The sequence below is a fragment of the Falco punctatus genome (genome assembly GCF_963210335.1).
Source record: "Falco punctatus genome assembly, chromosome: 6".
Lineage (NCBI taxonomy): Eukaryota > Metazoa > Chordata > Aves > Falconiformes > Falconidae > Falco > Falco punctatus.
In genome coordinates, this window is record NC_137585.1 from 2,621,152 (window position 1) to 2,642,152 (window position 21,001).

Below are 21,001 nucleotides of genomic sequence, written 5' to 3' on the forward strand. Positions count from 1 at the left end.
GTGTTCTTAAAGGGTTTTGCTTCCATTTAATCTTAAGAGATTGTTTTAATGACAGGAATGAGAGCACACACTCATCTTTGTGGGCCAGAAGTTCCTTATGCAGGACAGATCCATACAGAAGATATGGATAAAGATGGATACAGAAGCTTTAGGCTGTTGCAACGGAAGACAACTGGAAAGAAAGCTGTTGCTTCCACATCTGGCTCCCTAGTCCTTTTTACTACCAGCTGTTTTCCCAGTGTTTCGGGGCAATGAACTATTCTGTGAGAAGAAAGGCTGAGGGACATGGGTCTTGGGTGCCTCAGAGAGGGGTGTGTGTATGTGTTTGAGAGCATGAGCACTGGTACTGCTTCGCACAAAGTCAGCTTCAGCCTGTAGAGATCTATAGAACACATAGAGAAAGATTTTCTGAGGGAGTGGAGTGCATGTGTGTTACCCAAAATAAAGAGACAGGTGGGCAGAAGGAAATGCTGCATATGTTCATGCTACTGGAGTCACTTTGAATGTTCACTCTTAGTTGTCAATATTTCTGGAATGATTAGTATGTTTTCTGAAGTTGAAATTAAAAGCAACTTAGAAAAGCCTTAATTTCCCCCCTCAACTCTTAACTGTTTTGTATCGTGCTTCTTAGCGCTTCTGCCAGGTGATGGACAAAAGACTTGCGTTTTTCTGGGTGTTTCAGAATTTTCACAGAACTGCTTCTGATACTCATGTCACTGGGGGGAGATAAAACTAGGCCGAGTCTTAGAACCTGGAGAGGTTGTGTTGGCTGGCTGAGCCCTTAGAAAGCAAGGCTGTGTCCCCTTTGTGCTGTTCCCTGTTGATCAGTCTGCTTCCTGCAAGGGTGAAGCAGCTCCACAAGGTAAGCCTGTGTGCTTGTGGCATGCTCGTTTTGTTGAAGCAGACTTTCTTACCTTGCTTCATTAATTACCGCTCTCACCTGTACAACATGAATACTCTCTTGAGTGGCGTTTAAACAAAGCCAGGTACTTTTACAAAGAAAACTGGTAGCCTGTGATTTGGGGGGCTGTTTGACAAGTTCAAATGTTGTTTTAGCATTCCAAACAAATGCTTTGTCAAAAGGTGAGTGTGGCACGTGGATAGCTACTCCTGTGTTGGGAAAGAAAAGCAATTAAAAGTTGTGATTGGTGTATAATTGCAGAAGAGTGTGAAGTGATGTGGGCGTGCAGCGTGACCTGGTAGCTCGGGCACGCTGGGGTGTTGTACCCAGTTTCTTGCAGGAACATCTTCCCTGCCTCGAGCACCCAGAGGTGGCCCTTTCCCTGCTCCCACTGGGACTGCTGGTGTTACTGAAAATCATAACCAGGAAAACTCTCCAAATGATAGTTCAGGGAGTTGGCAATGGTTTATTGCAGCGCTGGGCACGTGGGGGATGTTTCCTCCCAACATGCACACCAAGCAGCTTGAGGGTACACATTATATACAGTAAAGTGTTAGCGTATTCATAGTACACTGCATGTTCATTGTCATTCACGCACAGGGTTGGTTAAAAGTTTCTCGTTTCAAATGGAAATTAGTGTGCACCCTGACAGATAGCACTACTTCGGCTTTTCACAAACTCATGCTCCCCAGGCAGGGTTTTGCCTGCTGTCCAGGGAGGGGGGCCCTGTGTGTGTCGGAGCTGGTGGTCTCCCATGGCACGATTGTTTTTGTCCTATCTTCAACTAATTTTCTGTGGATTGCAACACCTTATCAGCTTGTCTCCTCTTGCGGCCAGAACTCTCCTCACCTGAAGGCTTCTGTCTTTGATAACAGAGGAGTGCTTCTTTGACAACAGGGTGCCGTTCACCATCTGTTCTTTGTCTCCCATCCTTCCCAAGGCTGAATCCATTAATTAAAGTCCCTTCATTTGTCGCTTTTGACTCTAGAGGGGCCGCTTGACCTAAACTTTTAAGTTCAACATAGAGTTAAACCAGAGTTCAGCACTAAATTCGGCTTCAGCAATCTGTTGAACGCTAACCCAGAGCTCAGCACTAAATGCGAGTTCAGCAATTCATCGAACACTGACCCGGAGTTCAGCACAAAATCCCGTTTCAGTAATTAGCCACGCGCCGAAGCGCCGTTAGCGCAGGGCGGGAGCTGGGCGCGGGCCGGGCCGCTCGCTCCCCTCAGAGCCCGCGCCGGCCGCGCGGGGCGGTGCTGCCTTTGAATGGCGCGGCGGGAAGATGGCGGCGTCGCCCCTAACGGCCCCGCCGCAGCCTCGGGGCTCCGCGGCGGCAGCTCGGGCGGCCGGGCCGCCTCCCGCGGGACGGGGAAGGCTGTCCCGCTCGGCGCTGCCGCTCGCTGCCGGGCTGTGCTCAGCCCCCCGCCCGGCCTCGACCTCTCCCTGCGCGGCAGCCCTGGCACCGGCTCGGCAGGTACCGGCGCAGGACAACGCGGCCTCCCCGGGGAGCCGCAGCCAGCCCGGGGGCCCGGACGTGCTTGAGGGGGGGGGCGCGGGGCTGCGCCCTCCCCTGGGCCCCGCAGCCAGGCCGGGGGCCGGGACGTGCTGGGCGGGGGGAGCGGCGGCGGCCTGCAGCCGGTGCCCTCTGAGGTAACATGGCGCTGAGGCGGGCCCGGGGCGGTGCTGGAAGGGCCGGGGGCCCTCGGAGCCTCTCCCGGCCCGGGGTGCGGGGGCTCGGCCCCGGGGAGGGCTCGCTGCCCTCGGGGGGAGCGCCGGTGCCTCGCCCCTGCCTTCCTCCCCTGAGGGCGGCGGCTGCAGCTGAGGTACGTGCTGCTGCTAAGGGGGGTGGTAGCGGCAAAGTGCGCGGATCGAGGGATTCGCGGCTCGGTTGAGGGAGGTAAGAAAATGTACGGTCTGTGCGCGAAGTTGGCTCGTTTCATTGTGTGTCATTTAGCGCTGGGCTTTATTCTTCACTCGGCCTCTAGGTGCTACCATGATACAGCAATCGGTACGGTCTGTAGTCTTCGGTATAAGATGCGAGATTTACCTTATTATTAAATTAATTAAAGAACACAGTAAGCTGATAAAGCATGTTGTATCTAGAGGCATTGCTTTAAGTGGTCCAGGTTGGTGCCCTAATACCTGCAAATGCAGAGAAATGTAGTTGGTGGTTTTTTTTTTTGGTTTTTTTGACTTGTTTATATCTAAAAGATGGTCTATATAAACATCTTGTGTTATATAAACACCTGGTGGCAAGATGTCACAGAAAGTGTTCCTGCTGCCAGCCAGGACTGCTGCAAGTGATGCTTCTAGATGCAGTACATTTTACTGGCTTGTGTGTTTAAATAGAGAGAAATCAAAATGTATACAACCAGAAGATGTATATAACATCTAAAATCAAGATGTTTATATAACATCTTGTAACTTATTCTCTTTTGCAATTTTTCTGTAACTCTTTAAAACATGCATTTACATCTCTCAGCCTCTTCACCAGTCATGTCAAATCTCCTCCCTGATGGGATAATGTTCTGCAAGATACAGTTTTGTCAGCTTCGACAAATGGAGCTGAGCAAGGCAACATATGTATGACCACAGAACAGCTGCTCAAAGACAGTGCAGTAAGTGGCATTCTTGTGTCCAACTGGCCCCACATTCTGCAAGGGTTTTCTTTCAGAGAAACCTAATACCCCATGCTCTTTGCCAACAATGTGCGTCTTCCTCATTTTGACTATTTCTTAGCATTTTTCTGTAGGAAAAAGACAGTGTCAGTGGTATACTTCCGTACATAGATCTTTAAGAACCCCTAAGGCCTAAGTTTCCAAACTCATGTTCAGTGCTAATCTACAGATATTCTTCAAAGAGAGAATCATGTAATCCTTTACTCATTCCATCTTTTACATGTAGTTCATTGGTTTTAATATTAGGAAAGAAGCTTGGGATCCAATCACGTGTTTTTTTTCTTTTTATGTTTCTGAATTCTAATTCTGCTATACTAGTCACTGTATTGGGTTTGCATGGCAAGAGTTTGGTAGCAGGGGGACTGCAGGGGTGGCTTCTGTGAGAAGCTGCTAGAAGCTTCCCCCATATCTGATGGAATCAACACCAACTGGCTCCAAGATGGACCTGCCACTGGCCAAGGGCAAGCCCATCCGCGACAGTGGTAGTGCCTCTAGGATAGCATATTTAAGAAGGGCAGGTGGGGGGGAAACAACTGCACAACAGCAACTGCAGCTGGAGAGAGGTGTGAGAGCAGCAGCCCTGCAGACCCCGAGGTCAGGGCAGGAGGTGCTGCAGCAGCCGGAGCAGAGGTTCCCCGGCAGCCTATGGTGAAGACCACGGTGAGGCAGGCTGTCCCTCTCAGCCTGTGGAGGTTAATGGTGGAGCAGATCCCCACCTGCAGCCTGTGGAGGACCCCACACCAGAGCAGGGGGATGCCTGAAGGAGGCTGTGAGCCTGTGGGAAGCCCATGCTGGAGCAGGCTCCTGGCAGGACCTGTGGCCCCGTGGGGAGCGGAGCCCAGGCTGGAGCCAGGCTGCTGGCAGGGCTTGTGACCCCATGGGGACCCATGCTGGAGCAGTTTGTGCCTGAAGGACTGTACCCCGTGGGAGGGACCCACACTGGAGCAGTTTCTGACAAACTGCAGCCCATGGGAAGGACTCACATTGGAGCAATTAATGGAGGATTGTCTCCCATGGGAGAGACCCCACACTGGAGCAGGGGAGGAGTGTGAGGATGTGGGGAGTCCTCCTGCTGAGGAGGAACGAGTGGCAGAAACAATGTGTGATGAACTGACCACAGCCCTCATTCCCCATCCCCCTGTGCTGCGGGAGGAGAGGCGGTAGAGATGGGGAGTAAATTTAAGTCCAGAAAGAAGGGAGGGGTGGGGGGAAGGTCTTTTTAGTTTTGGGTTTATTTTCTCATTATCCTCCTCTGATTTGATTGGTAATAAATTAAACTAATGTCCCCAAGTCGAGTCTGTTTTGCCCGTGGCAGTAATTTGTGAGTGATCTCTCCCTGTCCTTATCTTGACCCATGAGCCTTTTGTTATATTTTCTCTCCCCTGCCCAGCTGAGGAGGGGAGTGATGGAGGGGCTTGGGTGGGCACCTGGCACCCAGCCCCAGGGTCTGCCCTCCACAGTCACATTTTAGGCTTGACAAATCTGGTCTCCTTTAAATTCCCCTTGGAAAGCCTGTTCTGCTTTGTGGCATACTGCTGTTCTCTCCTGATGGTGCTCAACGACTTCTTTAGTATTTGTACTCTATTTTGGTTATACAAAGCAAAAAAAAGCTTTCAGAGCTAAGCTATTATCAGCTTTTTTTATATATTTGTGTGTGGGAGAACGATCAGGCACTAGTGACAGCTAGGTTGGGGTTAACCTCAGGAAACAGTTGAGATTTTTAGTGTGTTGAGAATAAAAATACTGGCTACTTATGCAGGCTAGTGTTTCTGATCTAGCCTGCCCTTATGCTGTAAACAATGGAGGGAAATTTGTTTTAGAGTTTTTTTGAATGTGCCAGTAGAATGGGTAGAGTAGAGTCAGTACACACAATTACTTGTTTTTCATCTTGGTTTGGCAAGGTGTTTCACAAAATGCTGTTACAGGAACTGTATAGTCATGGGTGGTAGGTTTCTGGTCCACAGTAATGCCTCCCCTATTTTCCATCCCAGACAAAAAGTTGAATTTTCTTAATGATTTGAACAAAAGAGAGGCAATATCTGTAGCCAGCAAAAAATTATTTAGGGTTGTAAAGACAAGAAAAAAGCATCAAGGAACTTAATTAAGCTAGAGGAGCTGTCAGTGTGGTGAAGATATTAATCAGTATTGATAAACTCAAGTAACATGCATTGTACAGAGTAGCTTGAGCTGCTTGTTTCATTTATATTGCTTTTTAAATTCATCTATAAAGCAAGAAAAAAAGACTGGATAGTTCCATAAACTGTGAGGAGTACTGAAGTCTCTGTAGCAGTAATTTAAAAAGGAAACAGTATGGGTAAGGATGAGATGGCAAATACATTGTAATGCTGTTATATTAATCAGTGCTGAAACTCTCTGTTTGAGTATGTATTTAGTAATAGCTGCTCTGTCTCAAAAGCAAATATCAGAGCAAGACTTTGGTGAATAAATGATTTGAATGTGGAAAATCTTACAGGAGAAAAAAATTGCAAAAACTGTCAGGAGATAAGGAGAGTGGTGGAACATACACAAGAGATACTGAAAAATATAGGGATGGTAGTTTCTTGTTATCTTTTCTCATAATACAGGAGCTTGTAGAAAAGTTTGACCTTTAGGTGATCTCTTTATTTTTTTTATTTTCTCATCCCAAAGGGCAATATCAGCAGGTAAATGTTCCTGAAGAACAAGCAGACAAGTTGCTCCTTGCAAGCTGGGGTCTTCCCAAAGCAGTTCTAGAGAAATACCACAGTCTGGGAGTAGTGAAGATGTTTGAATGGCAAGCAGAATGCTTAATGCTCGGACAAGTTCTGGAAGGGAAGAACCTAGTTTACTCAGGTATGCAAACATCTGACAAAACCAGTCCTCCCTAACTTTCCCAGTACCATTTACAAGAACGTATTGGTGCTGAAGGATTCTGATCTGACGGATAAAAAGGTCAAGATTCTCTTTTTTTTCTGGAGTGACACTATTAAGATCTGTCCCTCTGCTGTACCTCAGACCTGGCTTGAATGGACTCCATTCCAGGTGTGAGGAGAGACTTTTCCCTGTTTTCTCTGTTAATGTTCCTTTGGAAACTGATAATTAGGAGTTGATCAGTGATAACTCACTCTTTTTATTACAGACTGTGTGAACCAGCACACAGATATCTCTCAGATAACAGCAGTGTTAGATACAAATACTTTTGAAAATGTTATTTATTATCTAATTTTTTCAGTCTCTTTATTCTTTCTCTTCACCTGGGGAAGGGGGCGTGGGGGAGCGGCGCAGAAGGGAAAGTAGGACTGGTGGACTAGAAATCTGTGGGAAATTACAACTTGAGTGTCTACTCCCCATGGGAAGAAGGTCCCAGAGCAGCACTGGGCGGATGAAGAATTTAGAAGAGGGGCAGGTGATTTTCTTAGGCTTGGATTTGAGCTTTATTTCCTTGGTTCAAGAAGACTTTGGGCCTGATTTCCAGGTAATGGCTGTTCCCTGGTATGTGGCATCTCCTCCACAGTTTTCTGTGGATGATGGATGGCAAACAGCAATGCTCACCAAGCGGAGGGTTTAATATATTTATGGGTTAGGTCAATAAGGTAGTGGCTGAGCTCTCCTGTCCAACCAAGAGACTTTAGTGGGATTTTTTTTGTTTGGTTGTTTTTTTTTTTCTCTTTGCTTATCTCTGAGCTGCCGTTGCTTCTGGAGCAGTATGCCTTGGTAGTGTGATGAAAGAGGCTAGAAGAGAAATACTTTGCCATCTTCTTGACACTTTATTGGGTTAACTGCAGATGTGGTTGTGGCAGTGGGAGAGGGGCATTTGTTGAAGAGTCCTGCCCCAATTTCTCCAGTAACTGCTTTCTATGCTAACTTTATGATGCTTGTTCCTTGATATTTTTTTTTTATATACCTTTAGAAATTAATTTTAAACAAAGAGCTTTTCCCCCCCTGCCAGCTCCTACCAGTGCTGGAAAGACTCTTGTTGCAGAACTGCTGATTTTAAAGCGAGTCCTGGAGACTCGTAAGAAAGCTCTTCTCATCCTTCCCTTTGTCTCTGTCGCCAAGGAGAAAAAATGTTATCTGCAGGTAAGTAACATTCAAGGAGGGTAAATTTATGAGTTGTAATTGTTGGGTCACATTTTTTAAACAGTTAGAAGTTTTTGTATGGATTTTAGAAAAGAAATTTTGCAGAGTTGTTTCAGAAAGGATTTGTACACAGTTTAAAATTTGCTCTCAATCTAAGTTGGAGATAAAAAAAATGAAAGTTTTAGCCAAAAAGGGAAACTTGGAAAAAATTTAAGGAGTTCATTAAAATATTTTATTTCAGCTTTGACTTTTACAGCATTGTTACTTGCATTTCTTCACAGATTTTCTAATCCACAAACTTTAAAACAATTTTCCAGTTAGAGATTGTGTCTGAAAAAATACAAATGGAAGGTATCAACATTATATGAAAGGATAGAATGACGTTTCAGCTTTCCTTTGGGTGTTCTACCAGAATTTCGTGACTTTGATTTCAGTTTGACTTTGCTAAAAATTTGTTCTGACAGAATGTTGTTATGTCTTGGCTTCCTCACCCCAGCTATTTAAAAACAAAATTACTGTGGGAACAGTCTTTTTAAATAAAAATATATTTTTCTTGAAAGACTTTCATATCAAACGTTTCCGTTAGTTAATATGTTGAAGAAACAATGGTTACTAAAACCAAATACAAAACCAGCAGGCAATTTTGTTACGGTTTCTGACCTTTAAGATGTTTTGGGTGTTAATAAACTGAAATGGTATCTTAACCTCGCACATTGCTAGGAAATGATGTAAACTGAGTGCAGAAGCTACTTGCAGTGATTGAAGATGCTTTTGCTTGAGTCTTACAATGCTGGAGGATCATCGATGCTGTGTTGTACTACTCCTGGCCTAAGGTTTGGCTGTAGCTGCACTTGAAGATGTACGGTATCCTGTGCACCTGGTTCAAACATTCGTACCTTTTGTTAATGCAGTGAGTAATGTGCCTAAGCTTTGGCACTGCAGCAATAAACCACGGAAGAAAAGAAGTCATCATTTCTTGAATTTCAGTGGGAGATGTGACATCTTTGTGTTTGGGGTCTCACAATTTGGGTTTTGCCCAGGATTTCTCAGGAGCAAGGCTTCTTTGTACATAGTTGCACTGTGTGTTCTCTAACCTTCTTAATGGTAAACTTTTTAATGCAAAACCGAGGTCTCCATCTCTTAGTTCTGTACACTTTGTCCTGCAATGTATACTGTGTGGCCTCTGCTTTGGAAATAAAAAATGACAGTGGGGAAAAAAAAAGTAGCAATAACTGGCTGAGCTATGGCTTTAATCTGATTAGTTGGCATTATAAGTATTAGAAATTGTCATTAAGGATGCAGGTTTTTATGTGATTCCAGCAGGCATTGGTCAAAATTCAGAGCTGTAACCTTGGCATGACATTCTGTGTTTTTGAAAACAGGCCCTGTTTCAGGAGGTGGATGTAAGAGTTGAAGGCTATATGGGAAGCATGTCTCCTGCTGGACGTTTCTCTGCCCTGGATGTGGCTGTCTGCACCATTGAGAAAGCCAATGGTCTAATCAATAGACTCATAGAAGAAAACAAAATGGACTCACTGGGTAAAATACTACTTGTGTTGACTGTTATGGGGATGAGGTATATCATATACTCTGAGTACATGTGAAATTATGGGACACTGTATTTTTTGCTCAGTTCTGTATGTGACAGACATGCCATATAGGAACATTGAGCAATTTTTTTTCTTGCAGAGCACCTCTGATTTGAATTTAGGAAGGCAGGCAGGACTATTCTATGTAGCTCAGTGGCTGGGGTGAGTAGGTAGAAGCTGCAGGTTTTAGTTTGTCTGATGTGGATGACAGTCCACAGACAGTGATTAGCTGCAATAAGCAGTGATTCCTATAGCTAGAAAATGTCTTCTAATTAATGAAATTGAATTAAAGGTCTGGGATATGTTTGAGTTCAAGAATGAATGTGTGTATATTTATGTTTTGAACAGGGATTGTGGCATCCATGGTTTATCTTCATTTGGCTCAAGGAGGAGGAGGAGGAATTGTGTTTAGTACTCATCTGGGTCCAGATAAGAGGAAGGAATGCATACAGCTCCTCTGTGTAGTCAGGGTGACTAGGAGGGCTGTGACATTCATTTCTCTCTTGTAGTTTGCTTAAAAGACTTCTGTCCTTTTAACGTAGGCTTCTGGGTCACTGTGGCCCTGATGGCCACTAGATAATGGTAGTATTCATTTAGTATTTGGGAGGAGATACAAAGCCTGAAGAAGCCTTATGTTTCCAGTGTGTACGTGAAGAGAGACGTTGTTTTCGTAGTCCAATCAGAAGTTTGTTCTTGACTGTGTTTCTCTAGTCAATAAAGCCATACCCGGTTATCTTTTGTACAGTAATTCCTCCCATCTTTGCTCTGGCCTGTAACCTAGCTGGTTGGTTACTATTTTAAGAATATAAAAATTGGGAAACTAGATGAGTATCAAACTGCTCTGAGACCTCCACCTATGAAACTGCTGTTCCATATGCATTTGGTGTCAGTATTCTTCAGCATTGTGCACCAGGAGAGTAAACACAAGAGAGAATAAGGAGAATAAAGTCTGGCAGTTTTTTTCAGAGTGGGAGGTCATGGGATAAGAAATTTGCACCTGGATCTGTAGGGGCTGCATCACCATGAAAGCTTTAGACTGCTGGTGGGCTGGAAGATGAGTGGATGACCATGGTTGTGCAGCGTTTTAAGTTGATTTGAATTGAGGATCCTACAGTCCAGCCTGATTCTTGAATGTATATCTTCATCCCTTCCCTTGCAGGAGAACTGGTGATCATGCAGTTAGTTATTTCAATATATGGCTACTTAGTTTAGGATTTTTTTGTTTTAAAATAGGGCTAGTTTGATCCTAGGTCACCACTGCATACAAGCTGTATGCCATAAGGCAGAGAGTGTGGTCACGGTGTCTATATTTATGTTGGCCTAGGTGCCATGGAAGCATATTCAGTATACTGAAAAGTATTGTTTAATGATATAATCTCTCAGAAGTTAGAGATACGCCAAACCCCTTTGGTCGGTACCTCCATTTTATCCCTCATTTTGTTGTGCTCTCTAAGATGAATGTACCTGAGAAGAGTCATACAAGTATAATCAGCCAAGTGATTACAAGATTTTAATTTGAACATGTGTCCTCAACACCGATACCTCAAAGCGTGACATTTTTCTTTCACCATTTGAAAATGCATTTGCTGCAACCCTCAGTTTCCCTTGTGCCCCAATATGCCAGCATAACTGAAATTAGGGTAAAAATGTGTGGGTTTTTTTCTTTATATGCTTATTTGAAATTAATTTTTAAATTAAATTTGAGTTTAAAAATAATCTGTAAGAAATTGACAAATCTTCTATTTGGAGATAAATTTTCGTAAAAGCTGCAAAAGACGGGCATGAGCTGAAAATGCCAGTTTGTCACCTAAAGCAAGCTTGTCTGAGACTGCGAGATTGCCCCTTGTCTTGTAATTAATTCTAAATTTAGACCAGTTCATAACCAGGGTGTTTTATCTTTTGAGATGAATTATTGGGAGACGACTGCAGTTCTGGCTGGATTCCATCTCAAGCTTGGATTGTTCCTTTTGTTGGTGTCAATCCCCTGCTGATAGCTCACGTTGCCTTTGGAAATTGTTGAGTGAAACTCAAATTCTCTGCCTGGCAGAGCTCTCTTTCAGTTAAAAGCAATTTTGTCTTGCTAATTAGTGTATAACGTGTGTCAGTTTTGAACATCCAGGTACACAGGAGATGATATTCCTCATGTTATTCAGCCTCTTGACGCTGATGCTAAAGAAGTTTTTAGGAAAGTGGATTAGAGAAGAATCTGCAGCCTTCTCAACGTGTCAGCTGGGAATGGATTTGTAACGTGCTGTTGTGATACTTGTTTCTTTTCTTAATTGAAACAAAATTAAAAAATTACTAGTTGAATTATTTAAAAAAAATATCAAATCCTTGCTGCCTGTTATTCAGAACTTTTTAGTTTTAAACAGGATATGGACTTAAAGCAGCCTAGTTATTTTACAGTAAATGTCTGCAATAGCTCTCAGGTACTTTTTAGTAGGTTTTTTTCAGCAGTCTTCTAGGGACACACCTAATTTGCTGACATAAATAGGAGTCTGAGGCTAGCCTGATTTTCAGTAGCAATGCAATATGACAAAATTCTGGCCCCACTTGCACTCCTGAGCTTTTTGTTGAGCAGAAAATACCATTGCATGCTGGGACATGAAGTCCTCCTTGGCTTCAATTCTGCTTAAGATCAGGATAGCTTTGTGAAAAATACTGGTTGCCTGATTGCTCCTGCCGTGTTATCCCAGTGGGTGTGTTCTGAATGTTGCCTGAATAGATGAGAGCACTTGCATGTGTGACAGTAAGGTCCCACCAGCTTGCACACTGCCAGGGCAACACGATACACAGCTTTACTGTGGGTTTGAAATATGTATTATAGCTAAGTAGCAGCAGGAGGTATAGAATGAGTGTCCTGTACAACAAACAGTGGCGTTGCCTGTGCTTTGGCCTGTGGGTACCACTAGTGTTCTAGGCTTCATTTCAGGAAGCAAAATGTGCTGCTGCTTGGCACAAAGACTGGAAAGGTAACTTGTATGAATTTTACTTTGGTAGATATCTGATTACACTGTCCTGTTTCAGCTGCTGGAAGAATTCAGACAGACTGTTGTATGGGGAAGCAAGATGAAGCTTTTTCTGGTAGCTGAATAAATATGTATTTGGTGACCAATGAATTACCATTTTTTACAGGCAAGCATGGAATGGAGGAAGTACAGGAAGACAGAGGAACTGGATGGGTGGGAGTTTGTAAAAGAGGCTGATGAAGCAGTGCAGCACTCTTTTCTAACTTAAGTGGCTTAAAAGAAAAGGGGAGAAAACAGACGGAGAGAGAAGGAACATATGTAGGAAGGAGAGGAAAAAATTGGGAAGGAAAAATAGCATTGAAACAGATAATATAAGGTCACATTTGCCCTTAAGCTACTGCTATTTTAGCTGTACTGGGAAGATATTACATAGCTTCATGAAAGAGAAAACAAAACTCCACAGCAGCAGAACTAATGAAGCCTCATGTCCTCTGTGCCCTGCTTTTTTTTTTTTTTTACCTTCTTTCATCCTCTTTCATCCTCTTCCATGTCCCTGTGACCCTGTCAACTGGCCAGAAAGGGTTCATACTGCTGCTAGCTGGGATGTGTGCAGGAGGTGTGCTGGGTGGCTGAGTTGCAGTGGCTCTATGTTTTCTCCTCAGGGGAGACCCTAGTCTGGTCTGTTGTCTCCAGCTGCTGGTATTCAGAATGCTTCTTAGACATTCTTTTCAATATTTCTACACCTTACAAATTTGATGGAGGCAGCTAATAGATTAAAAAGTCTTTTTACAGGAAGTAGGATGACAACAGAGCAGTTGTGTAAGGATTCTTTTTCACTAGAAAGCTAAAGCTAAATAGTGGAGCTCATTCAGGTTTGGTTAGTGAAAAAACATATAATAGGAAGCAGGCTATGCCAGTGTAATTACATCTGCTCTAGGTTTTTTTTCTGACATTACTGCGTTAATAAGGAGTGATGTTTATAAAACTAAGATAGTGATGCCAACAAAGCTTTTGGCTAGCTCATTTGGGTGCTGGGATGTTCTTTTCCAGACACTCTGAAGCCTGAGTTTTACTTGCAAAGAGGTAATGTTTTGGTTTTTTTTTGGAAAAAAAAAAAAAAAAAAAGTAGTAATATATTACATTATAGATCTTGCAATACCGTTTTGTGTAGTGGCCGGACTAACAACTCAACCTATTTATTTTTATTTTTTTAAAAGCTGATATTTTATGTGTGTGATGTTGTGGGGGGTGTGAAATGTCATGACATTGGTCATGATTTATCTGCCTCAGAAGAATCAGTGACGGAAGCCATAGTGGTGTTGGTAAGCACAGCTGGATTTATGAATGTAAATTTCAGTTCATCATGTGGAATATGAAAAGATCAAGGCTATCCGTTCTTAGTTTGGAGTTTTGCCAAATGTAACCTGAATGCTTCTCTTTGTCAGGAGTGGTGGTTGTGGATGAGTTGCACATGCTGGGAGACTCTCATCGAGGATATCTGCTGGAACTCCTCCTGACCAAAGTTAGATATGTTACAGAGAAGGTTGCAAAACGGTGGGTAGACCAGGATGTTTGTCTTTTAATGCTAAATTATGGATGACTCTAAATATTTTGTTCTCTGGATAATTGGAAATTTGGGTTAGCTTCAAGGTTTTTATTGGAGTGATGACCTGGACTATTTTGGTTATTAAGGTCTCATCATACCACCTCTCAGGGGCCTGCCAGGGTAGTCAAAACCTCTTTTCCTCGTGGTTTTCAATTTCTGTGCTACCATGGGATTTGTTCTCTCAGGAAAAGAAATAAGGCTGCAGCTTTCATTTACTTTTTTAGCCTATTTAATTTTTTAAAAAACTTTCTATTATTTCTGTTAATGTTTTTTGCTAGCAGATTTGCTCTGCTTAATTTTCCATTGTTTCATGGAATGAGGTATTTAGCCTACTGAAGCGTTCAGGTGTTGTGGAAGAGTGGGTATGCTGCTAACTTGTCAGTGGTGAATTAATCAGAAGACTGAAGAGGATGTGCCAGTAGTTTTCTGAGTTAGCACTGCTCAGGGTGATGTGTGGTTTTGCTTATAACATGTGATAGCCTAGTTGTTGCATAGTTTCTTGCCTTTAGCACAACTGATTGTCGAGATGTTTCCTAAGGGCTTTAGAGGCTTTTAAGAATTCAGTATCTAGATTCCCAGCACCAAACTGTCCAGTGGCTCCATAGTGCCCTAACACAGACAAAGGCAAATGGAGGAGATGGTGTATGGATCTTAATCTTTATTGGTGGTGCTGAAAGAAGACTCAAAATCAACTGTTCCTTTAGCACCAAAAGCTAAAGTTTGTGTTTTCTCTGCTGCTTCCTGTCTTGTGAGTTGTACCAGTGCTGGGCTAAGCACAGACTACCTGTTTAGTTCTGGGGGAACTGCCATTTCTACATTGGGTCTCAAACGGACATTTTAGCCAGTATTTCCCATCCTGATTTCCAGGATCCAGCAGTGTTCTGGGTCTAATCACATCTGTCTTTTTCTGATATTCTCCCTGTAAGTCCTGGAAGCCAATACACTTCAGAGCAATGTGAGTGGTTTTGCCATGATTGGCTTATCATGTAGCTGCAGTAGAGATGCAGGTCCACTCTCTGCTTCCCTCCCTTGCATTCAAGAAGCAGGAAGGAGAAAACATTTGTCAGGGAAAAAGGGACAGATGCATCAAGCGATGTTCCTGGGAAGACACAATACTTCAGCCTTCACCATATAGGCACTAGGGCCCATATTCTCCATCTCTCCATCATGGTGGAGTTGACATTGGTTCCCCATACCACTTACTGACATGAAGGAGGTGACTGCTATTTTTGTTTTGGAATCCACTTGAAATTCCTGGAGTTGAAGACCACCTTTTCTTTGGTTGACACTTCTGGACCACTTTTGTGGTGCTTTCTTCCCTGTTATTTCATGGGAGTCCCTTTATCCAAATTCTTTAAACACTGACCAATTACCAGTGCTTTTAAGAGCTTTTGAAGTGGTTGGTGGGACATCCCACTGAAGTATAAGACTGTCTTTCCATCAAGAGAATGTTCTGTGGTGGCCACTGCAAACATGGGTACCCTTGCTAATCTGTGAGGCTTTTGAAGATGCAGCCAAAATTCTGCAGCAGATTTTTCTTCTCCCCAGTCAATGAGTGTGTTGTGGAGCTGGAACGTTTTTCATTGTTTGAGGTCAACAGTTGCTGTAGGGGGAAAAAATCTGCAACCTAGATAGTGGAGCTGTACTAGCAAATACTTGAAGAACTTGGATAAGAGAGAGCCTGCCTTTCCACATTTTCCTTATTTCTGTCTCACCAGTGACTGGCCTTTTTTACTCTAGCTTCTGGGTAGTCTTATTTCCTCTGTCTTGTCTTTGCCAGGACTACCAGGATCTTCTAAGAAGGTTCAGGCTGCTTCTGAGCTCATACTGATTTGCCAGACCTTTTCATTTTTTTAAAGTCTCAATTTGTGGCTCAGTGCAATGCAAATGAGTAGTTTTCAATGTAGGCTTAGGAGCATAAACTCCCCCCAGTTGTGTGGATGTAAAAGCTTGAATGAAAATATACATTTGGGTATCTAAATTAACGGTTTGTGTTTTCAGGTCTGTTAAGAGGCCATTACTTCTCACTGCCTTTAGTGGAAGCTGCTGTTCAGCACTTTGAGAGCTGAAGCTGCTTGCTTCTTTGCTGAACTAAGGGCTTTGGTTTCCAACTCTAGGAAGACCTTACTCTAGTATAATTTGTTCTGAAATTGAAACAAATGGGAGTGTTTTAATTAAGGCATTTAAGCTTAGAAAGACTGCAGTAGAGATTGAACCATTTCTTTATTCCCATGTTTTTGTTAATGGCAAGGAAATAGTTGATTTATTTATTTTCAGTTTCTCCAAATATGCAGTCAGTTTATGGCTGCCGTTACCTAAAGGAGATTAAGGTTTAGGTTCAAAATGATAAAAAGTTGAATTATCTTGTTATCAATGCATAATTTGACATTGTGTTTGCCAAGTGTGGAGTATGGCTTGTTTCTTTGTTAAGAAATTGAAAAAACATAGCTTTGCACTTTAGATGCTGGAAGGAAGTAGACTGAGTTAGTTGTTCTGAACACTTTTCCAGAACAGTAGCCTGTGTTGCCATTAATTTTTATTTTCTTTTAACCGCTTCCAGACAGGTGAAGATGGCCAGTCACAGTTTTGGTGGGATACAGATAGTAGGCATGAGTGCTACCCTCCCTAACTTGGGACTCCTAGCCTCATGGTTAGATGCAGAGCTGTACTGCACGGATTTTCGCCCTGTGCCCCTCAAGGAGTGGGTGAAAATTGGCAGCAACATTTATGACTCCTCCATGAATTTAGTGCGAGAATTCCAGCCCAAGCTTCAGCTGAAGGTAACAAAACTCTGAGCACTGTCTTTGGGATAACATCTTTTGCAGAGCTAAAGTTAAAAAGGCAGCTACGGGTATGTTTTAGTTTTTTTTTTTAATTAGATGACATTCCTGACTTCATTGTTTACTTCATAGATGGTATGCTCAAACTGAAAACAATTTTTTTTGGTCTTCTAATGATTTAAACAAAAACCAGAACAAACATACTCACACTCATGAAATTCTTGGAAGTTTCTTGAATCTGACTTGAAGATAAAGTTGACTTTGCAGTTACCTTGTTTCTGAGCACGTGACAGGTATAAAGAGTTTGATTCTTCCCTTACCCACCACCCTATCTTGTGTCCTGGAATCCACTTCACTTTCATAAATGAAGGTAAGTATTTCCTGGTTAGGTCAATAAATTTGCATTAATTGATGGGAGAATATTTTTGCATTAAAATCTGGTGTTGAACTTGCTTTTGTTAAACTACTGAATGATCTAATTTTTTCAGTGATTAGAAGGCAGATGTCCATCCTGATTCTTCTGAATCTCTTTTCAATATTTTGTCCTTTTGCACACTTGAAAAGGATATGAAAAGTTAAAGGTAACCTACTATAATGATTTGGAAGAACCAAATGCGTAGAAGTGGGACATTTGGACTTTCTACTTGAAGGTTCCTTTTCTGTGCAGTTTTTGAAGGGTGAGCTCTCTCCCCAGTTCTTTCAACGGCTGTCTGTAATACTAGTGCATTAGTTGGACAATATGTGCTGAATGCCAGCAGGGTTTTGGAGTGTTTTGTAGCCAGTTCTCCTTCTGCGCAAACATTCTGTTGTCAGTAGGATGGTGGCACAGCAAGGAAAAAGGATCATAAAACAAAAGGGAATGTACGTGACAAGAATATCTGGAAGCTTGCTTTCATATGGTCATATTGAGAAGGTGATGTTACATCTCCTTTTCTGGATATTTTTTGGTGGTTGCTTTGGATAGGTCCTAAATTAAGTGAGAGGAAGAACTGAACTAGGTTTGTGACTCAACAGTTTAAGGGAACTGGCTTATTTTCTAAGACCGGATGATCCTCTTGGGCTTGAAATCTATCACTGGACCTTCAGATTTCTGTTGTGTGCCTCGGACTGGACCAGGAAAGGGGACTTGACCTTACCACTTCTGATGAATTTGGCTGAGTCCTTACTGAGCTTTTGCTGTGTATATGCAGTTCCTGCCATTGCTCCCTTGTTTGCATTTGCATTTTAGTGCTTTTTATTTCTTACTGTACGCCTACATTTTCTCTTCCTCCTTTGGCCTGCTTGCTGAAAGAGAATCTGGCTTAGCCAAGCAAAACAGATCAGTCGCAGGAACTCTCTGAGGATGTTAAAGCCAAAAAGGCAAGCTGTAAACAGTAGGGTTTTGCATGCACGTCTGTATACGTATCCATAAAAGCCTGCCACTGTATCCTGAATATTGCAGTCTTTGGTCAGCAGTGCTTGCTGGGCGCATCTTATTGGGGATGCTTAGACGACTACATCTCATGCTTTTAGTTCAGACATTGTTAGTTACTGTAGAGGGATGTTTTCCCTTGGGGCTCTTCTTAGTTCTTCCCCACTGCTGTTAGCCATGACATGGAGGTTGGAATGACTTTTTGTTGCATTGTATGGCCTTCATTCAGAAATGGATTTATGAAAGCAAGATGTAAAACCTTAGATTTATTCATGGGTAGGTTTAGGGCTGTCCTCAACAATGTGGTCATATAGTGCTTGGAGTTTCTAAAGCAAGACAGAAACTGAGATAACAGTGCTCCATCTGCTTTGGTTGTTCCTCTTTCTGATCTGAAGTAGAAGATTCCCGCTGTGACACAGAAGAATGGACAGCATTTACAAACCCCATTCAGTGTGAGAGTGCGTTGAAAATATTTTGTCTCAATTCAGGGAGATGAAGACCATGTTGTGAGCCTGTGTTATGAGACTGTTTGTGACGGCCATTCAGTCCTGCTTTTCTGTCCATCCAAGAACTGGTGTGAGAAGCTGGCAGACATCATTGCCAGGGAATTCTACAGTTTGCAACAGGCTGAGAGTAAGAGAAAAGTAGTTAATAGAAGACTGTAGTGTGCATAGTGCCTTTAATTAAAAATAATTTTAGTAGAAACTATAAAAATACTTTTTCTCCCAAGGTTCTGCAAAAAACTCAGCCCTTGCCCCAGTTGCTGTGGACAGAAAAGGGATTGATGAGGTTCTGGATCAGCTAAAGCGTTCTATCTCGGGCCTGGACTCTGTGCTCCAACGTACTTTGCCATGGGGAGTGGCATTTCATCATGCAGGTATTCCTGAATATCTTGGTCTTGAATTCCATAATGATCAAGTCATATGGCTTCTTTTTGCTGTGGTTACCAGTAATTTGCCAGTTGCTTTTGTAAGCCTTCCATAGCTTATGACTGAATTAAAGTGCTTTGAGAATCTCATAGTTAAAAGTAAACTCAAAATTCTTCTATTGTGGCCAAAGGCTTTAATTCACTAATTGTTACGATAAATCTTTCTGTTGTGTTGGATAACAGCAACTTTTTAAACACAACTTAATTTTTTTTGGTGAAATGCCTGAAAAATTAGCTGATTTGCAGCTCAAGCATTTTCAAAGCTGCCAGAGTATTTCAGAGCAATTTTGCTAAACTTAATACTGAAATAGATGAGTTAATAGAAGTAGTATAACACTGAAGAAAAAATAAAAGGAGAATGAGCTGCAAATGTGTCTTGTTAGATATTTTAGTTCTTAGTTAAGTAGGTAATAGTGTATGTCAGCTCTAGGTCCGCTGAGAGAAAGGACTGACTCCAGAAGAGCGAACAGTAGCTATAGCATTGGATACATAGGGGGAATAATTCCAAATACTTATAGAGTGTGGGTTTCTTTCTCAGGAATAAAATTGCCCTGAAGCCCTCAAGGAAATGTAGAAAGATATATATTAGACCTATAACTTGGAATGGAAATAATGAGGGAGGATTCCAGGGTCAGGGTGGCAAAGACTAAATCCTAGTTCTCTGCAGTGGTTGTTGCATCCAGTTTTCTTCTTTTTATTTTATTTATTTATTTACTTGCAGTGCTTGTAGATGTGTAGTAAATAGTTGTTCATCTTGCTACAATGTGTACAAGCACCTTAGAAAAGTTAGTTTATAACTATTACTGTCAGTTGGATAATGAAAACTTAATGGTAAAATTCTGCTTCACTTATAGTTCAGAAGAAATTAACTCATTTAGTGTTGTGAGTCTAGTTCCTAACACTGAATGACGTAATGTTCATTAAGTTTGTTTGTTCTTCCCCTTGCTTGACAGTAATGTTATTAGCTCTCAAATGCAGTCTTACCATTACTAGGTTCACTAAAAGTTGTCTCTCCTCAGGTCTTACTTTTGATGAACGGGACATCATTGAGGGAGCCTTTCGTCAGGGCTTGATCAGAGTCCTAGCAGCAACCTCCACACTCTCATCTGGAGTGAATTTGCCTGCTCGCCGAGTGATTATACGAGCTCCCATGTTTGGTGGCAGACTGCTGGACATTCTTACTTACAAGCAGATGGCTGGAAGGGCTGGCAGGAAAGGAGTAGACACAGAGGGTAAGCAGAAGCTTTATTAACATTCTGTAAGAATGATGTTAACCTGATTAAATCCAGGGCAGTGCTTTGCAATTAGTGACTAATCATGATGAATTCCTTTGGTATTCCGTATGATTAAGTTAATCAAGATGAATTTGTTTGGTATTAATGGAGTAAAAATTGTAATTCCCAGGGGGTTTGGTTCATTGCATGAGACTTACTTTAGTATTTACATGTCAGTTACTTTAGGAACGGGCTATTTCCTCCTTCAAATTCTTGTTAGCTTCTAAAGCTGTGTTGTTAATTTGCCGTAATTCTATGATCCATGGTCAATTTACTGAAGCATTTACAGTGAGCTCTCATTGGACGGGCCTAAAATGTAAGAAACGTATTTAAAGTCTACAACCATAACTTGACAAATCTCTTGTCTGAAGTTCAGATTTGGATTTGTTAAACTTCCACTAAACTTAACCATAACTTTTATGGATCTTGAAAGTAGTAATGCGACAGAGAGACAGGGAAATATGAACAGTAGTTCATAGTTAATATGGTGTCTTCTTGCATACAGCAGCACTGATTGATGTTCAACAAAATAGTCCTGCCTGTTACTTTAATTTTCAATGGAAATTTATCTTCATGGATGATATTTGGAAATATTGTATTATACAAGTATAAACACAGTAGAAAATAAGAAGTTCAGCAGAAGTGGGAAGTGGGATTTACCCTACTGATGGTTTGATTGGTGCTTGCACGAACCCTATGTAAGCAGACTGTTCTTACATTTAACTTTCTATTTTTGCCAGAGTAGCATAGCAACAGTATGTTTTGCGACCTATATCTCTGTGAGCTATCCCTATGTGTTAAAG

The 21,001-nt window shown here is 42.2% G+C and overlaps 1 protein-coding gene across 9 annotated transcripts in view; it reads left to right on the forward strand.

The window, feature by feature from the left end:
- The first annotated feature begins 134 nt into the window (after positions 1-134).
- Positions 135-21,001, forward strand: part of POLQ (DNA polymerase theta) — a 68,525-nt gene continuing 47,658 nt past the window's right edge. For 6 of the 9 annotated variants that reach the window (XR_013928742.1, XR_013928743.1, XR_013928744.1 and 3 more), the window contains exons 1-9: positions 135-2,378; positions 6,232-6,414; positions 7,511-7,641; positions 9,024-9,180; positions 13,645-13,753; positions 16,366-16,585; positions 18,485-18,629; positions 18,727-18,873; positions 19,944-20,156. Coding sequence is in view for 6 of the 9 variants with exons in the window: in XM_080391187.1 (XP_080247313.1) it covers positions 2,171-2,378; positions 6,232-6,414; positions 7,511-7,641; positions 9,024-9,180; positions 13,645-13,753; positions 16,366-16,585; positions 18,485-18,629; positions 18,727-18,873; positions 19,944-20,156 (1,513 nt within the window). In the remaining 3 variants the exon portion in view is untranslated. The other 3 variants (XM_080391188.1, XM_080391190.1, XM_080391192.1) reach the window with 3 other exon arrangements.